Consider the following 27,034-nt stretch of genomic DNA (forward strand, 5'->3'; position numbering starts at 1 on the left):
CCAGCCAGTGTTGCTGTGGCTCAGTCCTCAGTCTGGTTAAATGGAAAAGAAAAGAGAAAGCACACATTTCTAATATGTTTAATTTCACAATGCTTGTGGGTATACAATATTTTTTCTTGTTCCATTGTCTGTGCAGATATAGAGATTGTTTGGTTTGCTGACTCTAGAACATGCAACATATAATTGTCCGTGTGAGAAGCAATCCGTGTCTAGATCTAAACCACACAATTCTAAAGATTGGCCCTGAGCTTTGTTGATGGTGATTGCAAATGTCAATCGAATTGGGAACTGCAGTCTCTTAAATTGAAATGGCATATCCGTTGGAATCATAGAAATGTGAGGAATGAGGACATCTTCACCTTTGAAAGGTCTTGTCAAGATTGTTGCTTCTATGATGTTGCTCATTAATTTTTTTACTGCAAGCCACGTGCTGTTGCAAAGCTTTGGCTAGTTGATATTTCGCAACATGATAATTGGCACGCCAATTTTCAATTGCAGTACATGTGGTGGCATCCCTGGCAGATCAAGTGAATTCAAAAATTCTGTTGGATAATTAACCACTTCATCTGCTTCCACAACAGTGTTGAAGGACTTGTACGTGACTGCCTCGCTCTGAATGTTAGACTGAATAATATTGTTAAGTTCGTAGAGGTCTTTGTTCTTGGCCGCAAGAATAGCTCATTCATTCAGCCAATCGTGATTCTTATAATTGGTTTGAATATTGGGAAATACTTTTTCAACTAATTCTTCTTTTGATGTCACTAAATTGCAGAAGTTATGAGGCAATGAAATTCGTCCTGAGGTCAGATCAACCACTACCTTTCCATTCCCAATTTCCAGCAATTGATGTGAGAATATCTCAGTTGATCGATTGTTTTGCAGCTGTACATGCATATCTGTAGTTAATTTTAACGTCTTTACATGTCGCCACAAAGTAGAGTATTTCAGGTAAGCATTTATTTCATCCGCTGGTGTCGATTGAGGAATTACAGGTAATGTTTGCCTGAAATCTCCTACAAGCAATATTAATGTGTTCCCAAATTGTCTGATGTTTCCATGCAAATCTTGCAATGATCGATCAAGAGCCTCAAGCAATTTTTTGGGCGCCATTGTACATTCATCCTAAACAATTAGTTTGCATTTCTGCAATACTTTTCCCAAGCTGGATGCTCTGGAAATGTTGCACGTGGGAGTTTCAATGAATTGTATGTTCAATGGAAATTTCAAAGCGGAATGAGCAGTTCTTCCACCTGGTAGCAATGTCGCAGCTATTCCGGACGACGCAAGAGCTAAGGCTATGTCATTTTGAGATCGAATTGCTGCCAGAATCAATCTAATTAGGAATGTTTTACTAGTTCCTCCTGGCGCATCTAAAAAGAATATTTCTCCAACCCCGTTATTGACAGTTTGCATTATTTGATTGTAAATGCCTTCTTGCTCAAGCGTTAGCTTAGGAATATTTGATTGCACATACGACAAAAGATCACCCATGCTGTAATTTTGTTCACGATGCAATTCTACATAGAACGAAGCAGCAGCAGATCGATTCAGTGATGGCATTCCCAATTGATTGAGAACTTTGTTCGTGATTTCTAAGCACAAATCTTCAATCATTATCAACGCTTCATTGTAGATTCCTGCTGTGAAATCCATGTTCATATTTGAATTTTCCTTGCATATTCGATGGAAAATATCTTCAGCCACATGTGATTTATATTTCCCACATAACATTGAAATGGAATTGTAAAATATTTAGTATAGTGTGTGTTGCTTTTATGTCCAACAGATGGCGCTGTTTTTTTTAAAAAAACGCATGTTTTTACCTGTCATAGGTGTGACATCTATATAATAGTAGGTATATAAAAACATAAAAATGTGCATATTTGAATGCAACGTTGTGTCAAAATTTCAAAGCAATTGGTGAAGAACTTTTGGAGATTTAAGATTTTGAACAAATGGACATTTACATTTTTATTTATATATATGTATTATATATATGATTTTCTGGAATAAGTGTAATTACATAGTCAGTTACATGCTAACAGTGATACATTAATAAAATTTGTTGACTTTGGCCAATTTGACAGAATAGAAAGTTCCTGATCCTAGTCAACACACTCAAAAGGTCTATACAGGTGACAGACCAATCATTATTTTTTTTAAAGCCTTAGCATTAGTTAGACATAATCATAGAAAATTGATATTCAGAGTAAGAACATTTATTTAGAAGAGATTCATACAAACATCTGGGCTTGACTTGATTCGTGCTTATGATGAGCAATTTTGTGTCAACTTGGCTAGGCCATGGTCTTCAGTCTTTGGTCAGATACTAGTCTAGATGTTGAGAAGGTAATTTTTAGATGTGATTAACCTTTAATCAGTAGACTTGAGTAAAGCAGATTCTTCTCTATTATGTGGGTGGGCCTCATCCAATCAGTTGAAGACCTTAAGAAAAATGATTGAGGGAGTTCTGCCTCTAGAATTCATTCAGACTCAGGCAGCAAAACCAACTATTCCCTAGGTTTCTAGCCTAGTGGCACACCCTATGGATTTCAGTGTTGCCAGTATCCCCAATCCCACGAGCCAATTACTTAAAATCACTCTCTCTTTCTATGTGTGTGTGTGTGTGTGTGTGTGTATTTATTTATTATGTTTCTCTAGAGAACCTAAGAGTACTCTCTGTCTCTCTTGTTGAACACTGGATTTACATATGCTGTTTTGGATGAAGATATTTTTACTTGGAAATCTCTTTACTATTAGACCGAAGACTGCTAGTCTTCTGGTTTTGTGGTTCATATTTTCAATTATGCTCAAGAGAAACACCATTCTCTGTTTAGATAAACACTTGCCAGTGAGAAAAGCAGGGAGACTTTTGGCCTTTTTGCTTGCTGGGATGGAGTTAGGTTTGAAACCACAACCTTGAGTTCCACAGGAAGCATAAATCCTCATCTCCATTGTACACCACAAATAGGTGTTGATGGTTGGAAAAGTTCCCCTTGGAAATCTCAAATATGTGGACTTGTCCTTAGCCAATGGAAACTTTCTTTAACCATAAGAACCACTAAGAAACAGGCCACCAAAGTATTCCCTCCTTAAACGTTCTGGTTTTTAGTTCTACTTCAGCTTACTAAATGCACTGTTGATGTTTGTTTTTCATATGGTTTGCTATTGTTTCACAAACATTATAACAGCAATTAAAGAATTTTGTTTTAAAAAATTTTTACTTACAACCCTGCTACCCTAGAAACTTACTTTGTTGACCTGTCCCAGGATACAGGCCAAAGGACAGGTCACAGACAGACCTTGGAATCAAAGGCTGAAGCCCTCTGGAGAAGGGGAAACTGCAGAAACAGTGGAACAACGATCATTTCTGAAATGTAATTTACAAGTTATTATTCTCACAAGACAAGGTGGCACTGAAGGAGCATTCACATTTGGAAACTTGAGGCTGTTTGATTTTTCAGAACAGCTGTCTCAATGAACTCTTCCCTAGGCTTAACTGTCAACTGCCCAATTCCCTTCTTGTCCTTTAAAACCCCAGCATAGGAGGATTGGCAACTAGAACAAGGTTGAGCAGGACCCACACAGGAAATGGCCTGTGGCTGGAGTGGCGCCTGAATGCCACTGAATGGGGACACACACACACCCGGACCTTAGCAAGGAAGCAACTGTCACTCAAAGCGCTCAGTTCAGTGTCGTTAGTGTGCAGTTTCTTATGCTAAACGTCTTAACTATCTTAGGAAAGTTAACACTGATGGTTAAGACAACTGTGTCTTAACCTTGTAATTTGGGCAGTTCTTTAGGAAGGAGGAGGAAATGTGGGAAGCAGACTAACATTTATTTATTTATTTTTTTAGACTAACATTTATTTATGTCCCCCACTCTGCACTGTGCACTATATATATATATATATATATATATATATATATATATATATATAGCAAAGGAGATTGATTAAGATCCCTTCTGTGCAGCCTTGGGCATGTCACTTAACTCCTCTATGCCTCATTTCCTTCTGTAACAATAACAATAATTTCTATGCCACAAAGTTATTAGGAGAATTTAATTATGTATAGAGCACTAAGAACAGTGCTGGAAACATGGTAGTGCTATGTACTTGTTTGCCATTATTTTCTTTACTAGTTAATATTAACATAGCCCTGCTTATCATTAATGATTGAGGAAACTGAGGCTCATGGAGATTAAGTCAATTGCCGGAGATAGAGCATGAAACCAAACTCAGATTTATCTGACTGAACTGTTTTCTTCCTAGAACAGGATGGGGCCTGTTCAATGCTATCAAATTCCCTCTCCTGCTTGCCAGCTCAGGGTTCAGTTTATTAGCTCCTCTTTGTACTGACAAGGGTGAAATCCTATATGACTGAGGTTGTCTTTAATCTTCCATTCCACTCATCCCTGGTAAAAGGCCAATGGTCAACATGTGGGGGTAAGGGGTTGTGGGAAGAGAAACTCTCCCTTACATGCTCCCCCACACCTCAGACATAATAGTTTTTTTCTGATGTTGCCTATGCTTCCTCTATCAGAAAGCAGAGGATAACCATAACTAAATAAATATTCTAATGAACAGGACACTTATTACAGCCTGGTGGATTTAGGGGAGCAGTTGGCCTCCTAGATCAGTGCTGTCCAACAGAAATATAACACCAGCCATATATGTAAATCAAAATTTTTCTAATAGCTACATTCAAAAAGCAAAAAACAAACAAACAAAAAACAATTAATTTAAATCACACAACCTAATATATTTAAAATATTACCATTTCAACCTGGAATCAACATAAAAATTATTAGTGCGATAGTTTACATATATTAAGTATTAAATCCATTGTGTTTACACATCCGGTCCTTGAGCCATATACCATGGGAGTACTACAGGTACCAGTGAGACACAAGGATACGTGTACTCCAAGGGCTTTCTGTATTCACTGAGCCACTTTCTCCTGCTCCCCCTTTCTTCCTCCGTGGGCAGATACTCTGATGGAAAAAAAAAGGCTTAAGGAGTCAAGTTGCTCCCCTTCCCCCGATTAATGCGTTTTTGTGGGGAGTTGAGGGTTTTTTTGTGTGTGTGGTCACAGAGCGTTTGTGCTGATCTACACGCTTTATACTTCTCACCTTATGGGCTGGGCGTGATGATGAGGGGTACTTCTGGTTTTAGGACTCAGGCCAATCTTGGACCCTGACAAAATCCTTTCCAGTGTCGTGTGCCCACGGTGACGGTGTGGCCTCACTGCCGACAACACCCCCGGAGGAGAGAGCGGCCCGACCTGCCAAGCAGACATTTGGCAGGGCTCAGGTTTCCTGGGCCGGATGGCGGGCGAGCCCGGAGGTCCGCGCGGCACTGGCAGGGCACAGGATGCGCGGTCAGGCGTGCGCATCCCCGGCATCCGCCCGTGCCCGGCCCGCAGCGCAGCTGCGGCAGATCTAGGGGGGCCGCCGCCTCCTCCGGGCCTGGAAACGGCACGACTCTGCCCCCTCCCCGAGCCCCGCATCCGCCCCCCTCCAGGGGCTACAGGGCGGAGTGGCCCACCTGTCGTCCCCGACGTCCGCCCCACGTGGGCTGGGGAAGTGGGGGGCGGGGTTGAAGAGGAGAAAAGGCAGAGGCGGCGAGGGAGGAGTGAGTGGGGAGGAGAGAGGAGAAGAGGAAAGGAGAAGGGAGCTCCCGAGAGCCGCGCGGAGAGGGGGTGGAGCGCAGAAGGAAGAATAAAGGGGATCTGAGGCATCCAGAGAGGACCAGGTAAGGAGGGACAGGTGAACAGGAGGGAAGCTCCGGGCTAGACAGAGTGGGAAAAGGAGACGAGGCGAGAGTGAGGAAAGGGCTGCGCATAAGGAAACAGTTAAGATGGAAAGAAGAGCAGAGGTTCAAGATTCGAGGGTGAGGAGAGTTGGAAGTGGTGGGGGGTACTTCAAGAAGGGGCGGGAGAGAAACCCGGGCCGCTGCGCCTTTAAGGTTGTCAAGGCGACGGCTCTGGCCAGAGCGAGGCGCATTGACGTCAGCAGCCGAGCGGTGATTGGCTGGGGTCGGGTCGTTTCCGGTGGAGCCGCCGCGGAGCCGCTATCGCTGAGTAGGGAGGGAATCGCTGGTAGAGCTCGGCCAACAGCAGACTCGCCCTCGCAATCCCTCGGTCGCCGCCTCCCGTCCCCAGGTAAGTGCTGTCGACGAGGAGACCTAGTGCGGCGAGCTTCGCCGACCCGCCACGCGTTTGGGGGCGCTGGACCGATTCAAGATGGCGTCACGGGGAGCGACCTGCAGGGGGACGGCCGCACCCCCTGCCCCTCCCCGGCCTCGGCGGGCGCCTCCGCGCAGGCCTCACGCCCTGGGCGGCGCCGCCAAGCCCGATTCTGCACCTCCGGGGTCCTCCGGCTGCTACGACGTCCGCTCCGGTGCCGGGCTTCCCGGCTGTTCGCTCCCCCGAGGTCGCGTGGCTCAGGCCCCCGGCCCTCCGCGGCCTTCACCGGCCCTCCGCGGCCCCCGCGCCCCCGCCGGCCTCGCCCCCGCGCTGTGGCCTCCTCGTCCGTCTTCCCCCGGTTCTTGGAGGACGAGAGCTCGGTCTCCACCCGCACCGGCCGTGGTTTCTCACCTCGTTTCTGGCCGATCTTGAGACTTGGCGGTTGTTTCTTTTTCCTTCCTGCTTCTTCCTCGTCTTCCCCTGCCATCGCTTTTCCTCCTTCCCGGGACTAACCTCTTTCCCTGTCCTCCCAGCCCCCACCCCTAAGATTCCTTTAGTCCCCTTTCACCTCCCTTCCCTCCCTTTCTCGATTTTTTTTTTTCGTTCTCCGGAGGCCCCGCCACCATGGTGGCCTTCCAACTAGAGTAGGATGAGGGGTCTGCCTCCCTTCATTTTGTGACCATGACTGTGGCCTTCGTGTAGTGAAGGGCACTCTCCCGTCCTCCTCCTCGAAAATACGCGGTGCTGATTAACCCCTGCAGCTCGGTGCAGCGGTGATGCCAAATAGCATAACTCCTTGAGAGGTTCCCAAAGGTTCGGTTTTTTCAGCAGAAGATAGAAAGCTCACACTCCCTCCAAGTGACGCCAGGGGAGTGTTCCTGGCTACTCCGAGGGGATGCAGCCAGGAATCCGCCAGAGTTTCTCCAAGGGTTTTAAATATTTCCTAGCATACAGTCCGTTTGAAGCTGGATTTGATCACATCTGAATTTCCAGACAAAAGAATCTGAGCGTTTCCTTGTGGGTAGAGACAGTGCACTGAAAATTTTAAAGTATTAAATAATTTTTTGGAGGTAGAAGCTAAATCGTTGGGCTCTTCTAAGGACAAATATAGGCAATCTAAGTATAAGTGATTGAAAATATTAAGGCCGTGGAATTCGGATATTCAGGGGTTCACATGGTGACTACATTATCTTGGGGGCATTTTTGTTAATATGCTACGTTATTAGCAGTGTCTGCTTTTTGGTCTTCTTAATACATCACTTTGTTCCAAACAAAAAACAGTTTGGTCCCTTAGACTCAGATTTCATTAATTTTTGAATGATTTCTCTGATCAATTGAATACATGCATTCATATTGCTGGAAAAATGTCTGAATGTTTTGAAGCATAAAATATCTGATTTTTATCATTGTTCTTGGTGGCTTTCAATATTATTAGAAATGCATGAAGTTCAACTCAAGGATATTCTCAGTTCATCTGATTGACCTGAGAAAACTGTCTTCAAGTAAATGATCTTTTATTTTTTTAAACTTTATTTCTGAAGTAGCAACATGATTCTTTTCATCTGAGGCCATTAATGCATGTTGTCAGGGAGCTGTGTTCTTTTTCATGGTCTATTAGTTAATCTGCTCTTTACTCTGACCCTTATGAAAGTTGCCAAAACAACATGAGTAATAGTGTAGCACTTTAGCTCTTAACTGTGATAATTCTTTTCCCCTTTAAGGGTACTGAGGGTATTTCAGTAGGTTTGCTTGCATTATATTTGGAAAAGTCTGATTAGGATTGATTTTAGTTGCAGAGTGGAACTTGCTTTTATCTTCTAATTTTAATTGGTTGGTAATTAGGAGTTAGAAGGAAAACAGTTTATGACTCCGTTGTTAAATTATTAAGCTTTTAACTCCAGAGGTAAGATTAGCTGCCCATTATCATCTCTATTTTACTTCACTTCCAGGTAGTTTTTTTTGAATCCTTTAAAAATTCATTAAGTGCAATTTATTTGTTGAATCTTTATGTAAATTTTAAAAAATGTATTTTAATATTGTCCTGTCCAGTTGATAAAAATTTTTTGGCATTTTTCGTATAAATCTTTTATAGTTTAGTTGGTAAGGTTTTTTTCTTTTGAGGATTTTCCTTCTTACCAATGGGTTTAGTGTGTGTAATCATTTAGGGCTGGAATCTGCTAAAAGAGTGGAATAAAAGGTTACATTTAAAACTCATCTGGGGTTCCTTTTGTCTTAAAATCTTTAAGTTACCCTAGTAGGTGGCTGATAGATCCTTTGACCCAGTGGTTTGTTGGGTGCCATTAGGACAGTCCTTTGAGATAGGAGTTTTATATAGGGAATGTCAGATGTTCTCCATTGTACTTACTTGCTTTCATTTCACTTAGAGCCTACTTGTGTGTCCTTGTAATTCTCTGTCCTGTTCACCATTTACACACTTCCCATGTCATCATGTTTTTGTTTGTTTGTTTGCAGGGTGGGGAACTGAATGAAATTCCCTTAAGAACCTGACTCCTCAGCAGCTGGTCTCTGCAGGGTATAGTAGCTCATAGTTCCTCTCGGGAACTGAGGTTTTTGCCTCTTACAGTTACTGCCTGCAGAGTCTAAATCCTGCAACAGGAACTGAATGAGACACTTCTTTGAAAGAATGCTTTTGTCTGCATAGCTTATTATTTCCTAGCTCCCATCTCCCTTAAAAAAATGTACTTAGGAAGGAAAAAAAAAAACACCCTGTGAAATCAGTCCTAATGAATTTAAGTCAAAGGCCACTGGCAGTTGCTCTTTGTAAGTAGTTTGCACAAGCATATGTGTTTTTTTTCCTTGTAGAGGAGAACCATGGCGTCCGGCAGCTTTGCAGCCTCTGAGGAGGAGCGCAGCCTCCGTGAATGTGAACTCTACGTGCAGAAGCACAACATCCAGGCCCTGCTCAAGGATTCCATTGTGCAGCTGTGCACTGCCCGGCCGGAGAGACCCATGGCATTCCTCAGGGAGTACTTTGAGAAGTTGGAGAAGGTAAACATAATTGTGGGGAATTGAGTGACCTTGACCCTGTTAAATGTAATGCTGTAGAATGACGCCAACTTGTATCTTTTTAGAAGAAAAGGAATTCTGAATAAGTTTAAAATAGAATTTCAAAAAAGAAATGCTGTTAAGGCATTTGTAATTTTTAACTTTGCAGTATGTAGGGTTTATCGGAAAACAAATTTGTATGCTGAGTTTACCTGGCAAAAAAAGGGTTTCCAAACTTGTAACGGTTTTAATTAGTACATAAAACTGGCTAAATAAAACAACTGAGTAGATATAATTGATCAGAGTAGTATAGCAGTTGGATGGAATAAGGAATTCTATAGTACTTAAAAGCAGTTAATGTTTTTCTTTTCTCAGCAAAGCAAGTAAACTTAATAAGCCTTATCCCACCTTATAAAACCAAGGTAATGAAACATGAGTCTAGCTTGTGACTGATAGTCACTTCTGAATTGGTGAAGTCTGTATTTTTTTTGTAAAATTTATCTCAGAAGAATTGACTAGAGCAGAGATTGAGGTTGAAGGTTGTCGAAATTGTACTTTCTAGTTTTGATCAGGACTTGTGTCCTCATAAATCTGGTAAACCAGATTTAAGTCTTTGTTTTTCATCCTCACTGTGTTTGTAAATGTAACAAAAACACACATATGTATCTTTTTCTATGCAAAATGGTAATTTTGCATCAAAGAAAATGCTTTAATCAGTTTTTTCAAGAAATGATGAATGAGAAAGTCTGGATTGCTAAATGTTTTGAATAGTTTGATTTGTTTCTGTAAATTGCAGAGATAAATTCACAGTTTTCTTATGCATATTAAAGTTATGCATAATTATTATCTATGTGCAAATCATTAATTATATAATGGAAACATTTGTAATGCATTACATTAATTTGGAAAGTTTCTTAATCAGTGTAAGTTATTAGTAAAAGAATCTGTTTATACTAAGATTTAAAAAATATTTGGGTAGCCTAGTAATTAGGCATTTTCTACTGTTTTCTTGAAAAGCTGTCTGTTAAAATTGGTGTTAGTACATGATTAGAGTGATTAAAAATAACACAACAGACAACCAGTCCCTATGAATGTAGCCTTGCTGTCTTGGAATTATAGTAGAAAATCTGGTTTTCTCTTTTTAAAACAGTGTCTAAATAGTGAAATACTTTAAAGCTAGGCTGCTATGGGCGTTTTTGTTTTGAGATAAAGTGTGTTCCTGGAGATCTTGTTCTGAAATGGGTCACTGTAAGGTGATCCCTCTTCTCTTTGGACATCAATAGAAACCATCAAATGAGAGGATAAAGTTGGTGAGCCATTACGTGTCTCTTATAGGGAGTGTTGAATGTGTGGTGCTAGTTCAAAGCCTGTACTTACCATAGCACTGATTAAGCATGGCTGAGGGGGGGGGCAGAAATCATTAGTTTCTTTGCAGATGGAATCTTTAGATTTAATGTGTGTTTGCTTTTTTACCTCTTAATAAAGGTTACAGCTTAACAAACTTTTTCCCTGATGCTAGTAGGGTCTTTATTCACTTGCATATGCTTTTTTAGCCAGGACTTTTAAGTAACTATATTTTCAATTTTTCAACAGGTCAGTTCTCTACTTTAGTTGTTAGGTTTACATTGTCTGAAAATACAGTCACTTGCTTTGTCACCTCCTCCCTGTGTTATCCAGGGGTCATGTTTCTGGTATTCTGAGCTGAGTGCACTAAAAACTCTCACAGATGGCCCATCAAAAGCTCCTGTGTTTTATTTCGGACTGTCTGCCATCTGAAATCGGAGTCCTCTTTTATGCATATATTGATTAGAACCGTGCCTGACTGATAGATTAGAGGAATTTTAATAGCTACAACCATTGAGTGTCTTCTGTGTGTCAGGTACTAAAGGAAGCGCTTTACATGCATGCATACTCATCATTTCTAATATATGAGGTAGGTGATTATCACCATTTTATGGAAGTCAGCTGAAACTAAGAGTAATTAAGTAACTTGGCTATGGCTAACAAAGTAATAGTTTTTGTTGCAGTAGCATATAACCCTCAAATTTCAGTGGCTTACTACAAAGGCCTTCCTTATTTCTCAGTTATATGCAGCTCTTCTGGACTCTGCACTTCCTGTCTTCTTGACTCTGCATGTTGTTTTATTCTGGGGCTGAGTGGAAGGAACAGCCACTGTTATAGCATGCTGTTCTCAAGGCAGAGAGGGGACAAGCTCAGGGGGAGCAGAGCCAAACCATTCAATCAGACAGGAAATGGCTTGTTCCACTTATATGCCATAGTCAAACAAGCCATAAGGTCAAGCCCCAAGGCAGTGGGGTGGTGACGTTACTACAGGGAAGAACCAGGGAAGAATGAACTGGTAAGGGCAGGGAGGGAACAAATAATTGTGAAAACATTAAGTGGTTGCAACAGAGTCTGAACATAAAACTAGAACATAATGTTATTAACCAATAAGTAGTATGGTAAGGTTTTGGAGGGGGTCACAATATGAGAGAAGTGAAGGGGGAAGAGACGGAATGATGTTCAACAGCAAGAACAAGGGTATGAAAATGTGTCATACTACTACATAATTAAAAATCAATCTTGATAATGGCTCTGCATCAAGATTAGGTTATATCTATTGCTGTTAATGATGAGAATCCATGAAACATTGGTAAAATCGAAATGCTTTTAGTACTTCCAAATTATCTTAAAAATTCAGTTAAATAAAAGTTTTAAATGAGCTGCTGTTTGTAAAATTTTAATGACAAATTAAGGGGGTGCAATTTGTGTTTTTATTTATACTCTTGAACTTTAAATCTGGGGAGACTTGAATTTATAATTCTGCGTTAATGTGAAAAACCTTATTGGATATTACAATTGCCAGAAGGAAAGTGAAGTGAGTTTTCTAAAAATGCATTTAAAAAAATTGTTAACATATTCTCAAGTGGTTCAAAATTCTGCAGGTAAAAAAGATGTAGCAATAAAAAAAACCTGTTATATTCCTTGAAATGCAGCCATTGCTCCATAGGCATGTGTGCGTTTACAGGCAAATTCACATATAAAAGAGCTTCTTATTCTTTCCAAACACCTGTGTGGTATTTCATTGCATAGATATACTATAATTTATTTAAAATTGTTTCATTAATGACCATTTTGGTGTTGCCAGTATTTTACTGCTAAAAATAATAATACCATGAGTAATTTTGTATGCATGCCATTCCATAAGTAAAATAGCTAGATTATTTGGTCAGGAAGTAAATGAAATTGTAATTAAATATACAAATATGTTAAATCTATTTTTGTTATGTGTTTTTCCTATTGTGTGTTTTCTTAATGGAACAGTAAAATATCCAGAAAAGGAGATAAATAAAGCAAGCCCTGTCCTTCTAAAAATAAAAAAAATAAAAATCAGGCATGAATCTGCTAATAGAAATGAACACTGTCAGTACCTTGATGGTATTGTTCTGGACTTTTTTTGTTAAGTATATATGTAGTTCTTTTATTTGTCTTGATGCCATAAGGAGGGCTGAGTACCATGCAAGAGAAAAAAGTAGATATCTCCTTCATTTTTATCAAAAATTTTTATGAAATCTGTAAAAGTTCATTTTGAATTTGAAATATGGTTTAGAAAAATAATGGAGAATGAGTCAAATGAGAAAGTAGTGTAGAGCACATTCTTGTTTTTTTATTCTTATTTCATATCAGGCATGATAAACTCTTTGCTTCAGACCTGAGCAATTTCTTTTTAAGGCTCTAGATTTGATAAATAACAATGTTAAATAGTTCATCTCAGTTTTTATAGCAATTAGTTTAACAAGAAATTATTAAAAGCAGGTAAACTTTTTAAAATTTAATTTCAAGTGTAAAACTGATAATAGTAAAGAATGCTTGTAGCTCTGCTGGGAGAAGTGTTGTTAGATCTGATCTAATTTAAATTCTTGGTTACTGTCATTTCATTATTTTTTTCTGAGATCTCCAGCTAGATATGGATTCCATGGGCTCAGGACCCTCCCCTGTTGGGTTTTACATTTCCCTTGCCTACCATAGACTTGGCATGCAGATCTAGAGCTTTCTTATTGAATGAATAAAGTAATCTAGACTTGTTGGATCACTTTGCTATGGCCAAGTACAGTCCTTCATGGGAGGAATCTCATGCTATCTGCAGTAGCATACTCAAGATCTAATTCTCTAGGATTTTGATTTGCAGTTTATTACTGTTTGTATGTATTATAATCCTTGTTGTCAATGTATTATTATAATAAGCATCTTATTTTTTACTTGCATGTTATGTGTCCTTGTACTAGTGGCTTTTTTTTTTTTAGGTTTTTTTTATTTTTTATTTTTTTATTTTTTTTTGTATTTTTCTGAAACTGGAAATGGGGAGAGACAGACAGACTCCCGCATGCGCCCGACCGGGATCCACCCGGCACGCCCACCAGGGGCGATGCTCTGCCCCTCTGGGGCATCACTCTGCCGAGACCAGAGCCACTCTAGCGCCTGGGGCAGAGGCCAAGGAGCCATCCCCAGCGCCCGGGCCATCTTTGCTCCAATGGAGCCTTGGCTGCGGGAGGGGAAGAGACAGACAGAGAGGAAGGGGGGGGGTGGAAAAGCAAATGAGCGCTTCTCCTATGTGCCCTGGCCGGGAATCAAACCCGGGTCCCCCGCACGCCAGGCCGACGCTCTACCGCTGAGCCAACTGGCCAGGGCCTAGTGGCTTTTGTTCATTAATAAGTATAGCATCTATTATTTTTTTATTTTTATTTTTTTTGTATTTTTCTGAAGCTGGAAACCAGGAGAGACAGCCAGACAGACTCTCGCATATGCCCGACCGGGATCCACCCGGCACGCCCACCAGGGGGCAACGCTCTGCCCACCAGGGGGCGATGCTCTGCCCCTCCGGGGCGTCGTTCTGCCTCGACCAGAGCCACTCCAGCGCCTGGGGCAGAGGCCAAGGAGCCATCCCCAGCACCCGGGCCACCTTTGCTCCAATGGAGCCTTGGCTGCGGGAGGGGAAGAGAGAAACAGAGAGGAAGGGGGGGGGGGTGGAGAAGCAAATGGGCGCTTCTCCTGTGCCCTGGCTGGGAATCGAACCCGGGTCCCCCGCATGCCAGGCCGACGCTCTACCGCTGAGCCAACCGGCCAGTGCCAAGTATAGCATCTATTATGATCTGAGAAACAGTCCTTTCAGAATTTTATTTTCTACTCTTCTTTTTCATTTGGAATTTGCCTTTCCCCTTGACACGTTTACTTTGGTAATAGAGGAAGAGATTTGAAGTGACTTACAATATATTGGAATATGAGAAGATCAACTTTATATCCTGAAAGATCTCATTGTATAAATAAAATTTTTTCAGGAGGAGGCCAAACAGATTCAGAATCTGCAGAAAGCAAGCACTCGTGGAGATTCGAGGGAAGATGAAATCTCCCCTCCTCCACCCAATCCAGTGGTTAAAGGCCGGCGGCGACGAGGGGCTATCAGTGCTGAAGTCTACACGGAGGAAGATGCTGCATCATATGTTCGGAAGGTAGTTTTGATGTCTAAACCTTTGGGACAGTGTTTTCGGGACCACAAGTAGTCCTCTAGTTTCCTTTGATGACCGCACGCACGGTTTTTAATGGTCAAACACAAACAGGATCGCTTGTACTCCGTCCTGCATAGTTCTTGGGTATTGGGGAACAGATTTCTGTGCTAACATGCCATCAGAGAAAATAAGGATGCTTATAACACACTAAAGCATAGCATTTTGGGAGTTTTCCTTGATGTTTTGCAGTAAAAGAAGGCAGTATTCCTTTTTTTTCTTGAATCATGGTGTCAGTTTTTTGACATCTTACAATTCATGTTGTGTGGCTTTTAATCTTTATCCTATAAGCCTCATCCTAATTGGTTCTTCCTTAGAACCTCCCTGCCATTCGAGTTATGCCATTAACTTGAAGGAGGGAGAGGATTGTCCTGGCAAGAGGCTTGTGGAACTAACAGCACATGGTCACAGTTCAAAAAATGACTATCATAAAATATTCAGATTTGTCTTAAATAATCACCTTGGTCAGGTGATTTTGGTTTATTTCTTTTGTTGTTGACTGGAAATCAAATACCAGCCTTTAAATAAATACAGATCTGGCTGTAGGGAAGGGGATTATTTACTCAATATTTGTTGAATACTTTGTGGATCAAAGGTGTAGTACTTGTGCGTTGTGTTGAAAATATTTAACTCAAAAAGCAGTCTTATTTAAATGCTATAATATAGTTTGTTATTTAATTGACATACAAGTTCCAAGCATAAAATGTTTTTGGTTTATGCAGTTGCACTTGACTTTCTATTCTTTTCTAGGTTATACCAAAAGATTATAAGACAATGGCTGCTTTAGCCAAGGCCATTGAAAAGAATGTGCTATTTTCGCATCTTGATGATAATGAGAGAAGGTAGGTACAGGTTCTTTGTTATGCTGTTTTCTTGTACGGCTGTGGTCCCAAACCAGTCTCATTCATTTTTGCACATTTTAAGGCTCATTACTCACCTGATGACAATCCCAGCTGAAAATCTAGGAGCTGGAATTTTAAGGTTAATGTTTGAAATTCATAGAAGAGGCACATGAAGTGTAATGTGAGGCCTTTGTCCCTTGCAGTGATATTTTCGATGCCATGTTTCCGGTTTCCTTTATTGCTGGAGAAACTGTTATTCAGCAAGGTAAGGGCTGCTGCTCTGGGGGTATGCGATGTTATTCTGGGAGAGGAGTCCAGACGGGAGGGTGTTTTCACATGGAAATTTGTTTTCCTTTTTTCAGCCTGCCTTTTCCTTGTGTTACACTATTGAATTTTTCTTTCTTTTTTCTTTTAAATTAAAATCATCTGAGCTAAAAGGCACACATTTCCTAAGGAACTAATATTTCTCTACTATCTGATACAATTTTATTTATAGTCATTGTTAAAGGAAATTCCTGCATCTTTAATTTGAATGTTGTGTGGAATTTCAGTTATATATGTGTATATATCTTATATATTCTTTATATTATTATTAATCATTTATAAAATAAAGTAAGAAATAAGCAAAACTTTTCTTCATCATGTAGCTCATCTATGTCTGAGGTTTTGTGCCTTCTAGTGATTGTTTCCTTTTTGCTCACATGGATCTAATCTTTTGGCTCCCCTCTTTTTTTCTTTACATTTTGATGGGTCTTTATAATCCGTATATAGTCTCATTTGTCACAGTCTGAGATTTTGGTACTTACTATTTGGTTGGTTCTTGTTTATTTTGTTTGTTTTTGTTATAGATAATATATTTTTGTACACCAAAATGGCTATTTTTAAGGTATTTTTCATAATGAAATGACTGAAAATTTGATCAATTTTATGATTTTTAAAATACATTGCTGGACTTTTATTCTCCAAAAGATTGTGTTCATTTGTAATACACTGTTTTCTCTCATAGTGCTACTATTAAATAAGTTTGTTATTTTGCATTAATTTGATACTTTTGTGTTTCCTTAATTTGTAAAATGCTTCTAACTTGTTTCCTCTCCTTTAGGTGATGAAGGGGATAACTTCTATGTGATTGATCAAGGAGAGATGGATGTAAGATTTAATAAAAGCAAAAATATGTTGATAATTTTAAAAGTTAATGTATTGATATTTATTGCTTCTAAGTTTCTGAAGAGCTATTTCAGCCCTTCTATGTCAAATTCCTTTAATACCTTTTCCATATATTTTAATTACAGAAACTTTTTAAAGTTACTTCCTTTAAGTAGACATGCGGTTCAAAACTTTTGCTAGACTTGTTAATGTGTGCATGCGTGCTGTGGGGTAAAACGAGAGTACGAGAGACTCTAGTCCTAGTCATTAGTGATAAGACTTGGTACAGCTTTCTTGATTCTGTTAAGTTTTGTTTACAAATGAAGTGGGGATACTAGTGGCATATTCTTATAGGATTATTAGGAAATTCAGTACCTTATGCAGATAAAATGTTTATTAGCATAGTGCTCAGCACAGCATCTGTAAATGTATATGGTTTTTTTTTTTTTTTAGAATTTATTTTTATTCATTTTAGAGAGGAGGGAGGGAGAGGAGGAGAGAGAGAGAGAGAGAGAGAGAGAGAGAGAGAGAGAGAGAAAGGGGGGGAGGAGCAGGAAGCATCAACTCCCATATATGCCTTGACCAGACAAGTGCAGGGTTTTGAACCAGCAACCTCAGTGTTCCCAGGTCGACGCTTTATCCACTGCGCCACCAGAGGTCAGGCATGTATATGGTTTTATTAATGCTAAGTTTACCTTTTTGCCCTGATCGTCAGTGTATCTTGTCCGATGATTAAACCAGGTAAATCACAGACACTGAACCTATTTAACTCATTGTCAGAAGTCAAGTATTTTGCTTTGTTGTATATTGAAAACATAGTGTATTCTATTTTAAAACAAAGTTCAGAATTCTGACCCCTGAAAAAGGTTAGTGGGTTTTTAATACTTAGGTGTTTACATAGGTAGAAAAGCAGTTCTTTTGTCATTTACATTTTAGGTCTATGTCAACAATGAATGGGCAACCAGTGTTGGGGAAGGAGGGAGCTTTGGAGAACTTGCTTTGATTTATGGAACACCTAGAGCAGCCACTGTCAAAGCTAAGACAAATGTGAAATTGTGGGGCATTGACCGAGACAGCTACAGAAGAATCCTTATGGTAAGAACATGGTTTTTGGAGTGTGATTTAAACTACCTGTCTATGAACTAATGTTTAAATTGAGAAATGTCACTAAATTAAAACGAGAATATTACTTTTAATGATTTGAATGCTTTGCACTAAGTCCAGTTTAGCTTTATTCATTGTACCATTTGAGATGGTAATCTTTTAGAACAAAAGTTTGGCCAGGAATAGAATGGGAAACAAATGTGTGTATGTAATGGTCAGCTCAGGTTTGGAATTCTCTCCATTTGCTGATAGGCACATCTTCACTTACCTAATCTTCACACATCACAGATAGTCCGATTGGTTTTGCTTCTAAATGCGTAAAGTTATTTAAGGTTGTTCAGAAGTAATCAGCTTCCCTGAACTGAAACTGGGTTTATTAGTAATGCAGATGTCATGTTCCCTTTCACTAAAGGTAAAAACAAAATAATAAAAACATTGGAACATTCTGCTGATGTAGTCAGACTTTTTGAGAGCTTTGTGACAAATTTATAGAATAGCTTTGGATGTTTAAGTCCCAGCTGACAGCATTAGTCATCTTGAATGGTTTTCTAAATTAGTGTGATGCCTGTCTGGCTGTTTGAAATATGCAGTTAGAAGTTACTTTGGAAATTTTCTGTATTTGGGGGATGGATGTGTGCATGTATGTATCAACATTTGTAATATAAACTGCCGAGGTAATTTAATATGTAAGAATGATTATTATAGGGGATTGTGTGTCCCCCCCCCCCCCCCAATATATTTAACAAACATTACAGGTAAGACAGCTTGGTTAAGTTTGGGGCTCTGGCACTTTTTTGGGGGTAGGTGGGTTGTAAGTGGTAGTTTTCTTCTGTGGAGGTTAGGGGTTCAGGGGTAGGACCCAGAGCTGGAAATATATTCAGCTATAATCAGCTGATCATTTGCTTTTTTGCATTTTACTAATTGGTGGTATGAGAAACTGAGAGCAAGTTGCTAAGATCTTTTCATAGAACTAAACAGGAGGGCTTGTCATGTTTTATGTGAAGAACAATCATGTCTCAGGAAGCAGCAACAAGCTGTGATTTCTCTCTTTAAATTTACTTGGAACTTATTATTCTATAGTATTATTGGATAATCTCACATTTTTTGACATGATTTTATTTTTTTAATAGGGAAGCACTCTGAGAAAGCGGAAGATGTATGAGGAGTTTCTTAGTAAAGTGTCTATTTTAGGTGAGTTTTGGAAGATTGTATGGAGAATTATTAAGTTTAAATGTGAGCAGTACTTAAGCGGAATCTATTGTATTTCATAAAAAATAGTTATCAATTCTGTTTTTCCTAATAGCAGTGTAAAACATGTGGGATACAGAGTTAAAGTGTAACTAGAAGTAATTTGAAAGTGTGTTTAATTTGCTAGCATGTGACATACCTCTCCATTGTAAATGATTGGACCTGGGAAAAGCTCTCTGCTGTTACATGCTGTTCACGTAACATGACAGACAGACTGGGTGAACATGTCTTCACGTTTACATTTACTCCTCCTGTGACTTCTTTCTCTGTTCCATCAGTGAGTTTATTGGTTAAGGAAAGGATTTTCAAGAATGCTTTCTCTCTGTGGAAAGATTAGTTAGCATTTATCCACTTTCTCTGAAAAACACAAGATGCTGAGCCCGGGTGGCTCAATTGGTCGGAGTGTCGTCCTGATGTGCCAGGATTGCGGCGGGTTCAGCTCCCCATCAGGGCATATACAGGAGTCAGCCAGTGAATGCAGAAATGGTTGGAACAACAAATTGATGTTTTCTTCTCTAGCTTTCATCCTCTTTCTCTAAAAAATCAAATTAAAAAAATTTTTTTTAATGCTAAAAGTTTTATTTTTGTGTGACAGAGACAGGAACAGGTAGGGACAGACAGGAAGGGAGATGAGAAGCATCAATACTTCGTTACTGCGCTTTAGTAGAGAGAGAGAGAGAAGGAGAGAGAGGAGAGACAGAGAGAGAGAAGGGGGCAGGAGCTGGAAGCATCAACTCCCATATGTGCCTTGACCAGGCAAGCCCAGGGTTTCGAACCGGCGACCTCAGCATTTCCAGGTCGACGCTTTATCCACTGCACCAACACAGGTCAGGCCTCTGGGTGTTCTTTGAATCTTTTTCATTGAAAGGGGCAATGGCAATTTTTTTTCTTTTTGGTGACAGAGAGGGACAGACAGGGACAGACAGGAAGGGAGAGAGATGAGAAGCGTCAATTTTTTGTTGCAGCTCCTTAGTTGTTCGTTGATTGCTTTCTCATATGTACCTTGACTGGGGGGGCTACAGCCAAGCGAGTGACCGCTTGCTCAAGCCAGCGACCATGGGATCATGTCTATGATCCCATGCTCAAGCTAGCGATCCGTCACTCAAGCTGGTGAGCCTACGCTCAAACTGGTGACCTTAGGGTTTCGAACCTGGGTCCTCTGCATCCCAGTCTGACACTATCCACTGCGCCACCGCCTGGTCAGGCGGAAACGGCAATTTTTATAAGGTAAAATGTCTTCTGCCATTGTTTTGTTACAAGCATTGACACCCCCCCTCCCTCTTATTTGTCTTGTCTTTGAAATGGTTGCATTTGCTTAGTGTCTTGGGTGTTAACTTTTATTCCCAAAGGGCAAACTGTTTTCTCCCTGGCCAGATAGCTCAGTTGGTTAGAACAGTGGTCCCCAACCCCTGGGGCTACAGACCGGTACTGGTCTGTGGGCCACTCGGTACCGGTCCGCAGAAAAAGAATAAATAAGTTACATTATTTTTTCCGTTTTATTTATATTTAAGTCTGAACGATGTTTTATTTTTAAAAAATGACCCGATTCCCTCTGTTACATCCATCTAAGACTCACTCTTGACGCTTGTCTCGGTCACGTGATACATTTATACATCCCATGCTAAAGGTCGGTCTGTGAAAATATTTTCTGACATTAAACTGGTCCGTGGCCCAAAAAAGGTTGGGGACCACTGGGTTAGAGCATCGCCCCAAAGTGCAGAGGTTGCAGGTTCGATCCTTGGTCAGGGCACATACAGGAACAGATTGATGTTCCTGTCTTTTTCCTGTTCTCTTTCTCTCTCTAAAATTAATAAATAAAAATATTTTTTTCTAGTTCTTGGTTTGGTAAATTAACTGATGATTTAAATAAATTATTTCTGTGAACCTCGGGGATAATATGGAAGCTGACACTATTACTTTGGAGTTCTGTAATTGCAGGTTTGATTTGCATTGATGGCAGCCTTTAGAGATGCTTAATGATTACATTTTCTTAAAGTGTTTATTTTACTGATTTTAGAGAGAGATGAAGGGAGAGAGACAGGAACATCAATTTGTTCTTCTACATGCTCTGACTAGGGATTGAACCAGCAACCTCTGCACTTCTGAACAATATTCTAACCAACTGAGCTACCCAGCCTGGGCTATGATTACTTTTTTCTTCCTTTACCAGCGGGTGCAGTTGCTATAAGTTAACGTGCCCACTGGGTCTGGTGAAATCGGGATCTAAGGGTTATCTGTAAGTAATAAATAGGATTTTGCTGAGACTAGAGGTCATTGAAGACTGGCGCCGTGTTTAATCAGGCACTACTAGAATATTGAATGGGCGTGGCTATTTAGTTGATTCTCTTTATACTTATGTTTTGAAATTTTTAGCACTACCACATAATGTGGAGAAATTGTTTTGATTGTTGCTTTTTAGAGTCTCTGGACAAGTGGGAACGTCTCACAGTGGCTGATGCATTGGAACCAGTCCAGTTTGAAGATGGGCAGAAGATTGTGGTGCAGGGGGAACCGGGAGATGAGTTTTTCATTATTTTAGAGGTAAAGAGCCCTGCATTTGATGCTTCAACAAGTTGTATACCAAGGAAGGGAAAAGAGGTTAATTGTGATTTAAACTCTTAGATTTAAAAAAATGTCTGACAGTTTTATTTAAAGATTACCTTTCACTGTGAAATGCCGTTTGTTTTATGTTAGACCACCACATTTGAAATGAGTTTGAGTCAGAATTCTGAAAAGGCTGTTGATGAATAGCCAGATGCTGACCTACTAAAATTAATCCTCCTTGAGCAATCCAAACATACTACATTATTTGGTTTAGCAGATTGGAATGATTCTGCGCCATCTTTGTTCAAGTCATGTGTTTGGGCTATTTGCAACCAAGCATCAAAAGATTTAGATTCTAAATGTTACTATGTTATATATCTTCAAAATTCATGGAATTGTATAGCAGATACTCTTGACTGAGAAGCGATTAAAAAACCAGATTTTCTATGAATGTAGCTCAGTAGATGCTAATTAATTCGTTTTATTTAATCTGGGGGTGAGGTGGTGGGATCAAGAGATTCTTTCTGTAAAGGGCCAGATAGTTATAGTTTAGCTTTGTGAGTCCTAGAGTTTGTGTTGTGAAGACTCTCGTCATAGTACAGAAGCAGCCGTAGGTACTATATCAATGATTTGATGTATTGTTCCTGTGAAATTTACCAATAAAAACAGGTAGCAAGCTTGAGTCAGCCCCCTTCCTCCTTCCCTAATTTGCTAACCTTTCTGAACCCAAGTACCAAGTCCTTAGCTTGATGAGAAGGGCCCCCAGGAGGAGCTGTCGGGTAGACAGGAGTTACTCTGTTCAGCTTCTATCATATGAACACAGGATTTGAAATAACTGTGGAATCCTTTTTTATTTTCCCCCAGAGTAGCTAAAATTGCATTGTATATTGAAATGCCACCCTGGATTTGAAAGAATTTGTCTTGTTTTTTGGTGATTTTATTGTAGGGGTCAGCTGCTGTGCTACAGCGTAGGTCAGAAAATGAAGAATTTGTTGAAGTGGGAAGATTGGGGCCTTCTGATTACTTTGGTACGTGTATTTCCTCACAATACATTCATAGTTTCTTTAAGTCACCTTTCAGATAGGGACATTGTAGTCTTATAAATTGTCTTGTCTTCTCCAGAATTTTATTTTATTGTTTTGTATTGTTCTGAAGTTAGAAGTGGTGATGCAGTCAGAGAGAATCCTGCATGCGCCCGACTATGATCCACCCGGCATGCCCACCAGGGGGCAATGCTCTGCCCATCTGGGGCGTTGCTCTGCTGCAGCCGGAGCCATTCTAGCTCCTGAGGCAGAGGCCATGGAGCCGTCCTCAGCACCCAGGCCAGCTTTGCTCCAATGGAGCCTTGGCTGCGGGAGGGGAAGAGAGAGGAAGGAGAGGGGGAAGGGTGTAGAAGCAGATGGGCGCCTCTCCTGTGTGCCCTGACTGGGAATCGAACCCAGGACTTCCACACGCCAGGCCAACGCTCTACTGCTGAGCCAGCTGGCCAGGGCCCAGAATTTTATTTTTTAATTGCAACCTTTTTCTTTTAGAGAACTAGTGTGAGATTTTGACCTTCACTTGGTTAATAATTAAGTTATTGACTGTCTCATCCATCAGTTGGGTGTTTTTTTTTTTTTTTTTTCTTTGTATTTTTCTGAAGCTGGAAATGGGGAGAGACAGTCAGACAGACTCCCGCATGCGCCCGACCGGGATCCACCCAGCACGCCCACCAGGGGCGACGCTCTGCCCACCAGGGGGCGATGCTCTGCCCCTCCGGGGCGTCGCTCTTGCCGCGACCAGAGCCACTCTAGCGCCTGGGGCAGAGGCCGAGGAGCCATCCCCAGCGCCCGGGCCATCTTTGCTCCAATGGAGCCTTGGCTGCGGGAGGGGAAGAGAGAGACAGAGAGGAGGGGGGGGGATCATGAGGCCTGAACTGAGTTATTATGAGGTACACATACTTGTTTTTCTTTCTTGGAAGTGCACCTCTAAGAAAGCGTTTCCCACAGAATTCGGCCTCCTCTTAACTTCTCGTTCTCTTCCCCAGGTGAAATAGCACTGCTGATGAATCGTCCCCGTGCAGCCACAGTGGTGGCTCGGGGCCCTTTGAAGTGCGTTAAGCTGGACCGACCTAGATTTGAACGTGTTCTTGGCCCGTGCTCAGATATCCTCAAACGAAACATCCAGCAGTACAACAGTTTCGTGTCCTTGTCTGTCTGAAGCCGCCTCCTGTGCCTCCCTTCTCCTCCCCCGTCCGTGCTTCACTCCTGCAGACCGCTTTCTTTCCCTACTTGCAGCGCCTCGTGGCCACTGGCATCGCAGCTTCTTGTCTGTTTATATTAAAAGTTGCTTTCATTGCACCGTTTTTAATTTGGAGCATTAACTGAATGCTCAGACACAGGTAAATAAATGGAGAGTTCCGCGGAGACTGCTGTTACTGCTTCTCTGTGTGCAGTGTTAGTGTTCAACCTGGGCAGGACATGCCACGCTCTCGGGTGAGGGCCGATCCCTGCACCAAATGAATTACCATGCAGTAATGATGTGACAGAGCAAGAGTGTTTTGTAAGTGACATAATTTTCCAGTTATCATTAAGCATATTTTAGATTGTGGCCATATATGCTATATTACTTTATAGAATAAATGATTTCAACTAAGATCTAAGGATTAGGAAAAACGGATATAGAGAAATCTTAGAAAGATGGTCTGCCTGTATTTAAACTAGATTAAGGTGGGGAAATGCCCATTTTTGCTAATTATCAGATGGAGATGATCTTTTAGTGGTTTCTTATTTCTTTTTAACCAGAAGTTTTGTTTGTCAAACTAATTTGCCTGGTATTGGTTATATCTTGTTACTGTTTCCAGTTCTGAAATACATTTAGGCGTGGCTAAGTATACCTGCCTTTTGAGTTTGAAACTAAATCACAAGCTGCAAGTATTGATTATGATTTCACTATATCTGCCTCAGCTCACAAATTCTAATTAGACCTTGATTTATCCAGCCAGTGCCAAATTTTGATCATCAGATGCTGAATTGAGTATAAGAATTTGAGGTCTACACTCTTGATTGTTACCTTAGAGCTTTTGGTTAGTATTCATCTTTCAGTTGGCTCCAGGATAATCTCCTGTGCTCATTAAACACTGATTCCAGGAGAACGGATTTGCTGGGAATAAATTATATGGAACAAATGTCAACAAAAATGGAGGTGATGTTGCTAAAGGTAGAAATGCCAGACGGGCAGAGTTGATTGTTGGGAACTTGGAATTCATTGGGGCAAGAGGTTTTGGGAAGGAGTTTTTTACTTTGGTTTGACCTCTTCCTCTCCTTTTTACATTAACTAGAATTTATGGTAGGGTGGGGGGTGGGGTAGGACATGTCTGTGTTGTTTCAAATTGGTCTAAAAGGCCATCCTGCTGAACAGTTCTGCTTTCCTATCCAGCGTTTACTTCTCTGGCACATGTTTTTGTTTTTTTAAAGTAAGCTTATATTTTGAGTCTTAATTGTATGTATTTCAGTATTTTCCAGCCTTATCAGCCTTATGTGTTACATTATTCCATGTGCACCAATGATACCCAACAATTTATTTTTATGTTATTTTTTTAAACAAAACCTCACAGTTCCGTAATGTAGGCACTTTTATTTTCATTGTGACTTATACGTAATGTAGGGTTATATTTGGGAGTGACTGCAAGCGTTTTTCCATTTGTATGCACCTGGCTTTGATTACTGATCCCTTCTCCTGCCCTTTCCCAGGGCATTTAAATTGGTCGTGGGGGACTTTTTCATAGATTTGAACAGTTTTTAGGTTGTTACTAAGTTTGAAGTATAAATCTGGGAAAGAAGTTTTATTTACATTTTAGTGTGGAATAGAAAACCACCTTGTTACAAATTTTTTATGTTTTAAAATTATCTTAAATGACGGTTTTCTGATCTATACTTTGTGTTTAGTTACCTTTTTATATTTAAAATATTAAAAATAAAAATTGTTATTAGTGTAAGGTTTGATTTGATCTTTGTTTGCCAAAACTGTACTTAAGTAAATTGTTTAGAATGCCATAAATTGCAGTTTCATGTATGTATATAATCATGTTCGTGTATATTTAGATACAGATTATGCTTCCTAAATGAGTTTTGCTCTTAAATCATTTGGCTTGCTGTTTACTCCCTTTTGTAGTTTTTAATCTAAGAAATTTTAAGTCTAAATTTAAAAACTATCACATTTAAAGCTTTATCTTTGTGCAATCTGAGTATATGTGAGATATCACGATTGGCATACTATGTCTTAGTTAATAATGAGGATGTTAGAAATGGTCATTTCTGGGCCTGGTAAGTGAATTTCTCAGATCTGTTGCTCTAGAAGTATAGATGGCCAAAGGATCATTTTGTATTGTTTTCTGGTTACTAGTCTGATTATACTGTGTGTGCTAATAAACTCTATTCTTTTTGTTATAGATTGTCCTAATGGTAGGTCAAGTAATAAAAGAGATTAAATAATTTAAATTCTTAAATGAATCAGTTTTTCTTCCCTTTCCTTCTCTTCTGCCCCCCCCCCCCCCAATCTCTCAGTCTTGTGACCAAAAATGAAAATTGAAAGTGAGTGGTGGGGTTAGTGTTTTAAGAGTCATGTCTTTTCAGTGGTTTCCAAGTCAGCTTGTCAAAGAATGATGGGAAAGCCTCGCCTAAAGGGTCTTTGAGATAGAGCAGATCTGCTGGGAGGACAGATTAAATCGGAAGCTGAAGACTGCCTTCTTGTGGAGGACTGGTTGGTTCTCTGGCTATGGGACTTCCCCTGACCTACGGGGAAACATTCTTTCTGGATCAACATGCTCTTGGTTTAAATTTAATAGTTACTTAGATACTTAGAGATGTTTATATGTTTTGTGTGTATAAAGTCTTATTTCTCATGTCTATTCAGATTTCTGAGGGGTGAGATGGAGTGTATATTAATTTCATTACATCCAATGAGTTGGAGATACGTTGTATTCTAGAACATAATCTTTCATTTGCACTGCTTTGTAACTCTTGTCCAGATTCAGTAATCCTAGCTCACTGGAGTGGGAACCTTTGGAGTTAGAACACAATACAACTATACATTTTTTTAGGTTGACTGTATAGTTATAGTTTAATTTTCCCTTTAAAACATTGGCTCATGTAGAATTTTTTAAATTACTTAAATATTAACATTTTAATATTGAAGTAGCATGTCAGTTTTCTTAATACTGCTGTATTTCCAACCACAAATTAATAGCTGAACGCTTTCTGTAAAACAACCTTGAGAAGCAGTGGCTAGGTCACTATTTAATATGTCTCTGAAGGTAGCTGTCAATAATACAGTGTGTCCCTAAAGTCATGGTGCACTTTTGACCGGTCACAGGAAAGCAACAAAAGACGATAGAAATGTGAAATCTGCACCAAAT

At 40.2% G+C, this 27,034-nt stretch overlaps 1 protein-coding gene and 1 long non-coding RNA gene across 5 annotated transcripts; one reads left to right on the forward strand and one right to left on the reverse strand.

The window, feature by feature from the left end:
• LOC136309497 (uncharacterized) lies at positions 1–7,600 on the reverse strand. Its single transcript, XR_010726280.1, has 5 exons — positions 6,600–7,600; positions 5,948–6,079; positions 5,134–5,285; positions 4,857–4,995; positions 1–3,341 (listed from the first exon to the last, which is right to left on the reverse strand). It is a non-coding gene; the product is annotated as an uncharacterized lncRNA (long non-coding RNA).
• On the forward strand, positions 5,604–26,117 carry PRKAR1A (protein kinase cAMP-dependent type I regulatory subunit alpha). Of its 4 annotated transcripts, none has more exons than XM_066237676.1 (11): positions 5,604–5,755; positions 9,012–9,197; positions 14,531–14,701; positions 15,506–15,597; positions 15,801–15,862; positions 16,700–16,746; positions 17,680–17,838; positions 18,978–19,038; positions 21,515–21,636; positions 22,586–22,667; positions 23,666–26,117. In XM_066237676.1, the coding sequence occupies exons 2-11, from the start codon at positions 9,021–9,023 to the stop codon at positions 23,836–23,838; spliced, it is 1,146 nt and encodes a 381-aa protein (XP_066093773.1). In that variant the 5' UTR covers positions 5,604–5,755; positions 9,012–9,020; the 3' UTR covers positions 23,839–26,117. The 4 variants fall into 4 exon arrangements, with proteins under 4 accessions (XP_066093773.1, XP_066093772.1, XP_066093775.1 ...); XM_066237675.1 differs by lacking the exon at positions 5,604–5,755 and adding an exon at positions 6,016–6,164; XM_066237678.1 differs by lacking the exon at positions 5,604–5,755 and adding an exon at positions 6,308–6,435.
• The last annotated feature ends 917 nt before the right edge of the window (positions 26,118–27,034 follow it).

This window comes from Saccopteryx bilineata, chromosome 6 (genome assembly GCF_036850765.1).
Source record: "Saccopteryx bilineata isolate mSacBil1 chromosome 6, mSacBil1_pri_phased_curated, whole genome shotgun sequence".
Classification (NCBI taxonomy): Eukaryota; Metazoa; Chordata; class Mammalia; order Chiroptera; family Emballonuridae; genus Saccopteryx; species Saccopteryx bilineata.

What these genes read in the sequence shown, in the direction of transcription:
- PRKAR1A (XM_066237676.1), top strand. Translation starts at nt 9,021, where the DNA reads ATGGCGTCCGGCAGCTTTGCAGCCTCTGAGGAGGAGCGCAGCCTCCGT. An exon ending in TAGTAAAGTGTCTATTTTAG is followed by an intron (nt 19,039 to 21,514) that starts GTGAGTTTTGGA and finishes GTTGCTTTTTAG; the next exon opens with AGTCTCTGGACAAGTGGGAA. An exon ending in AGTTTTTCATTATTTTAGAG is followed by an intron (nt 21,637 to 22,585) that starts GTAAAGAGCCCT and finishes ATTTTATTGTAG; the next exon opens with GGGTCAGCTGCTGTGCTACA.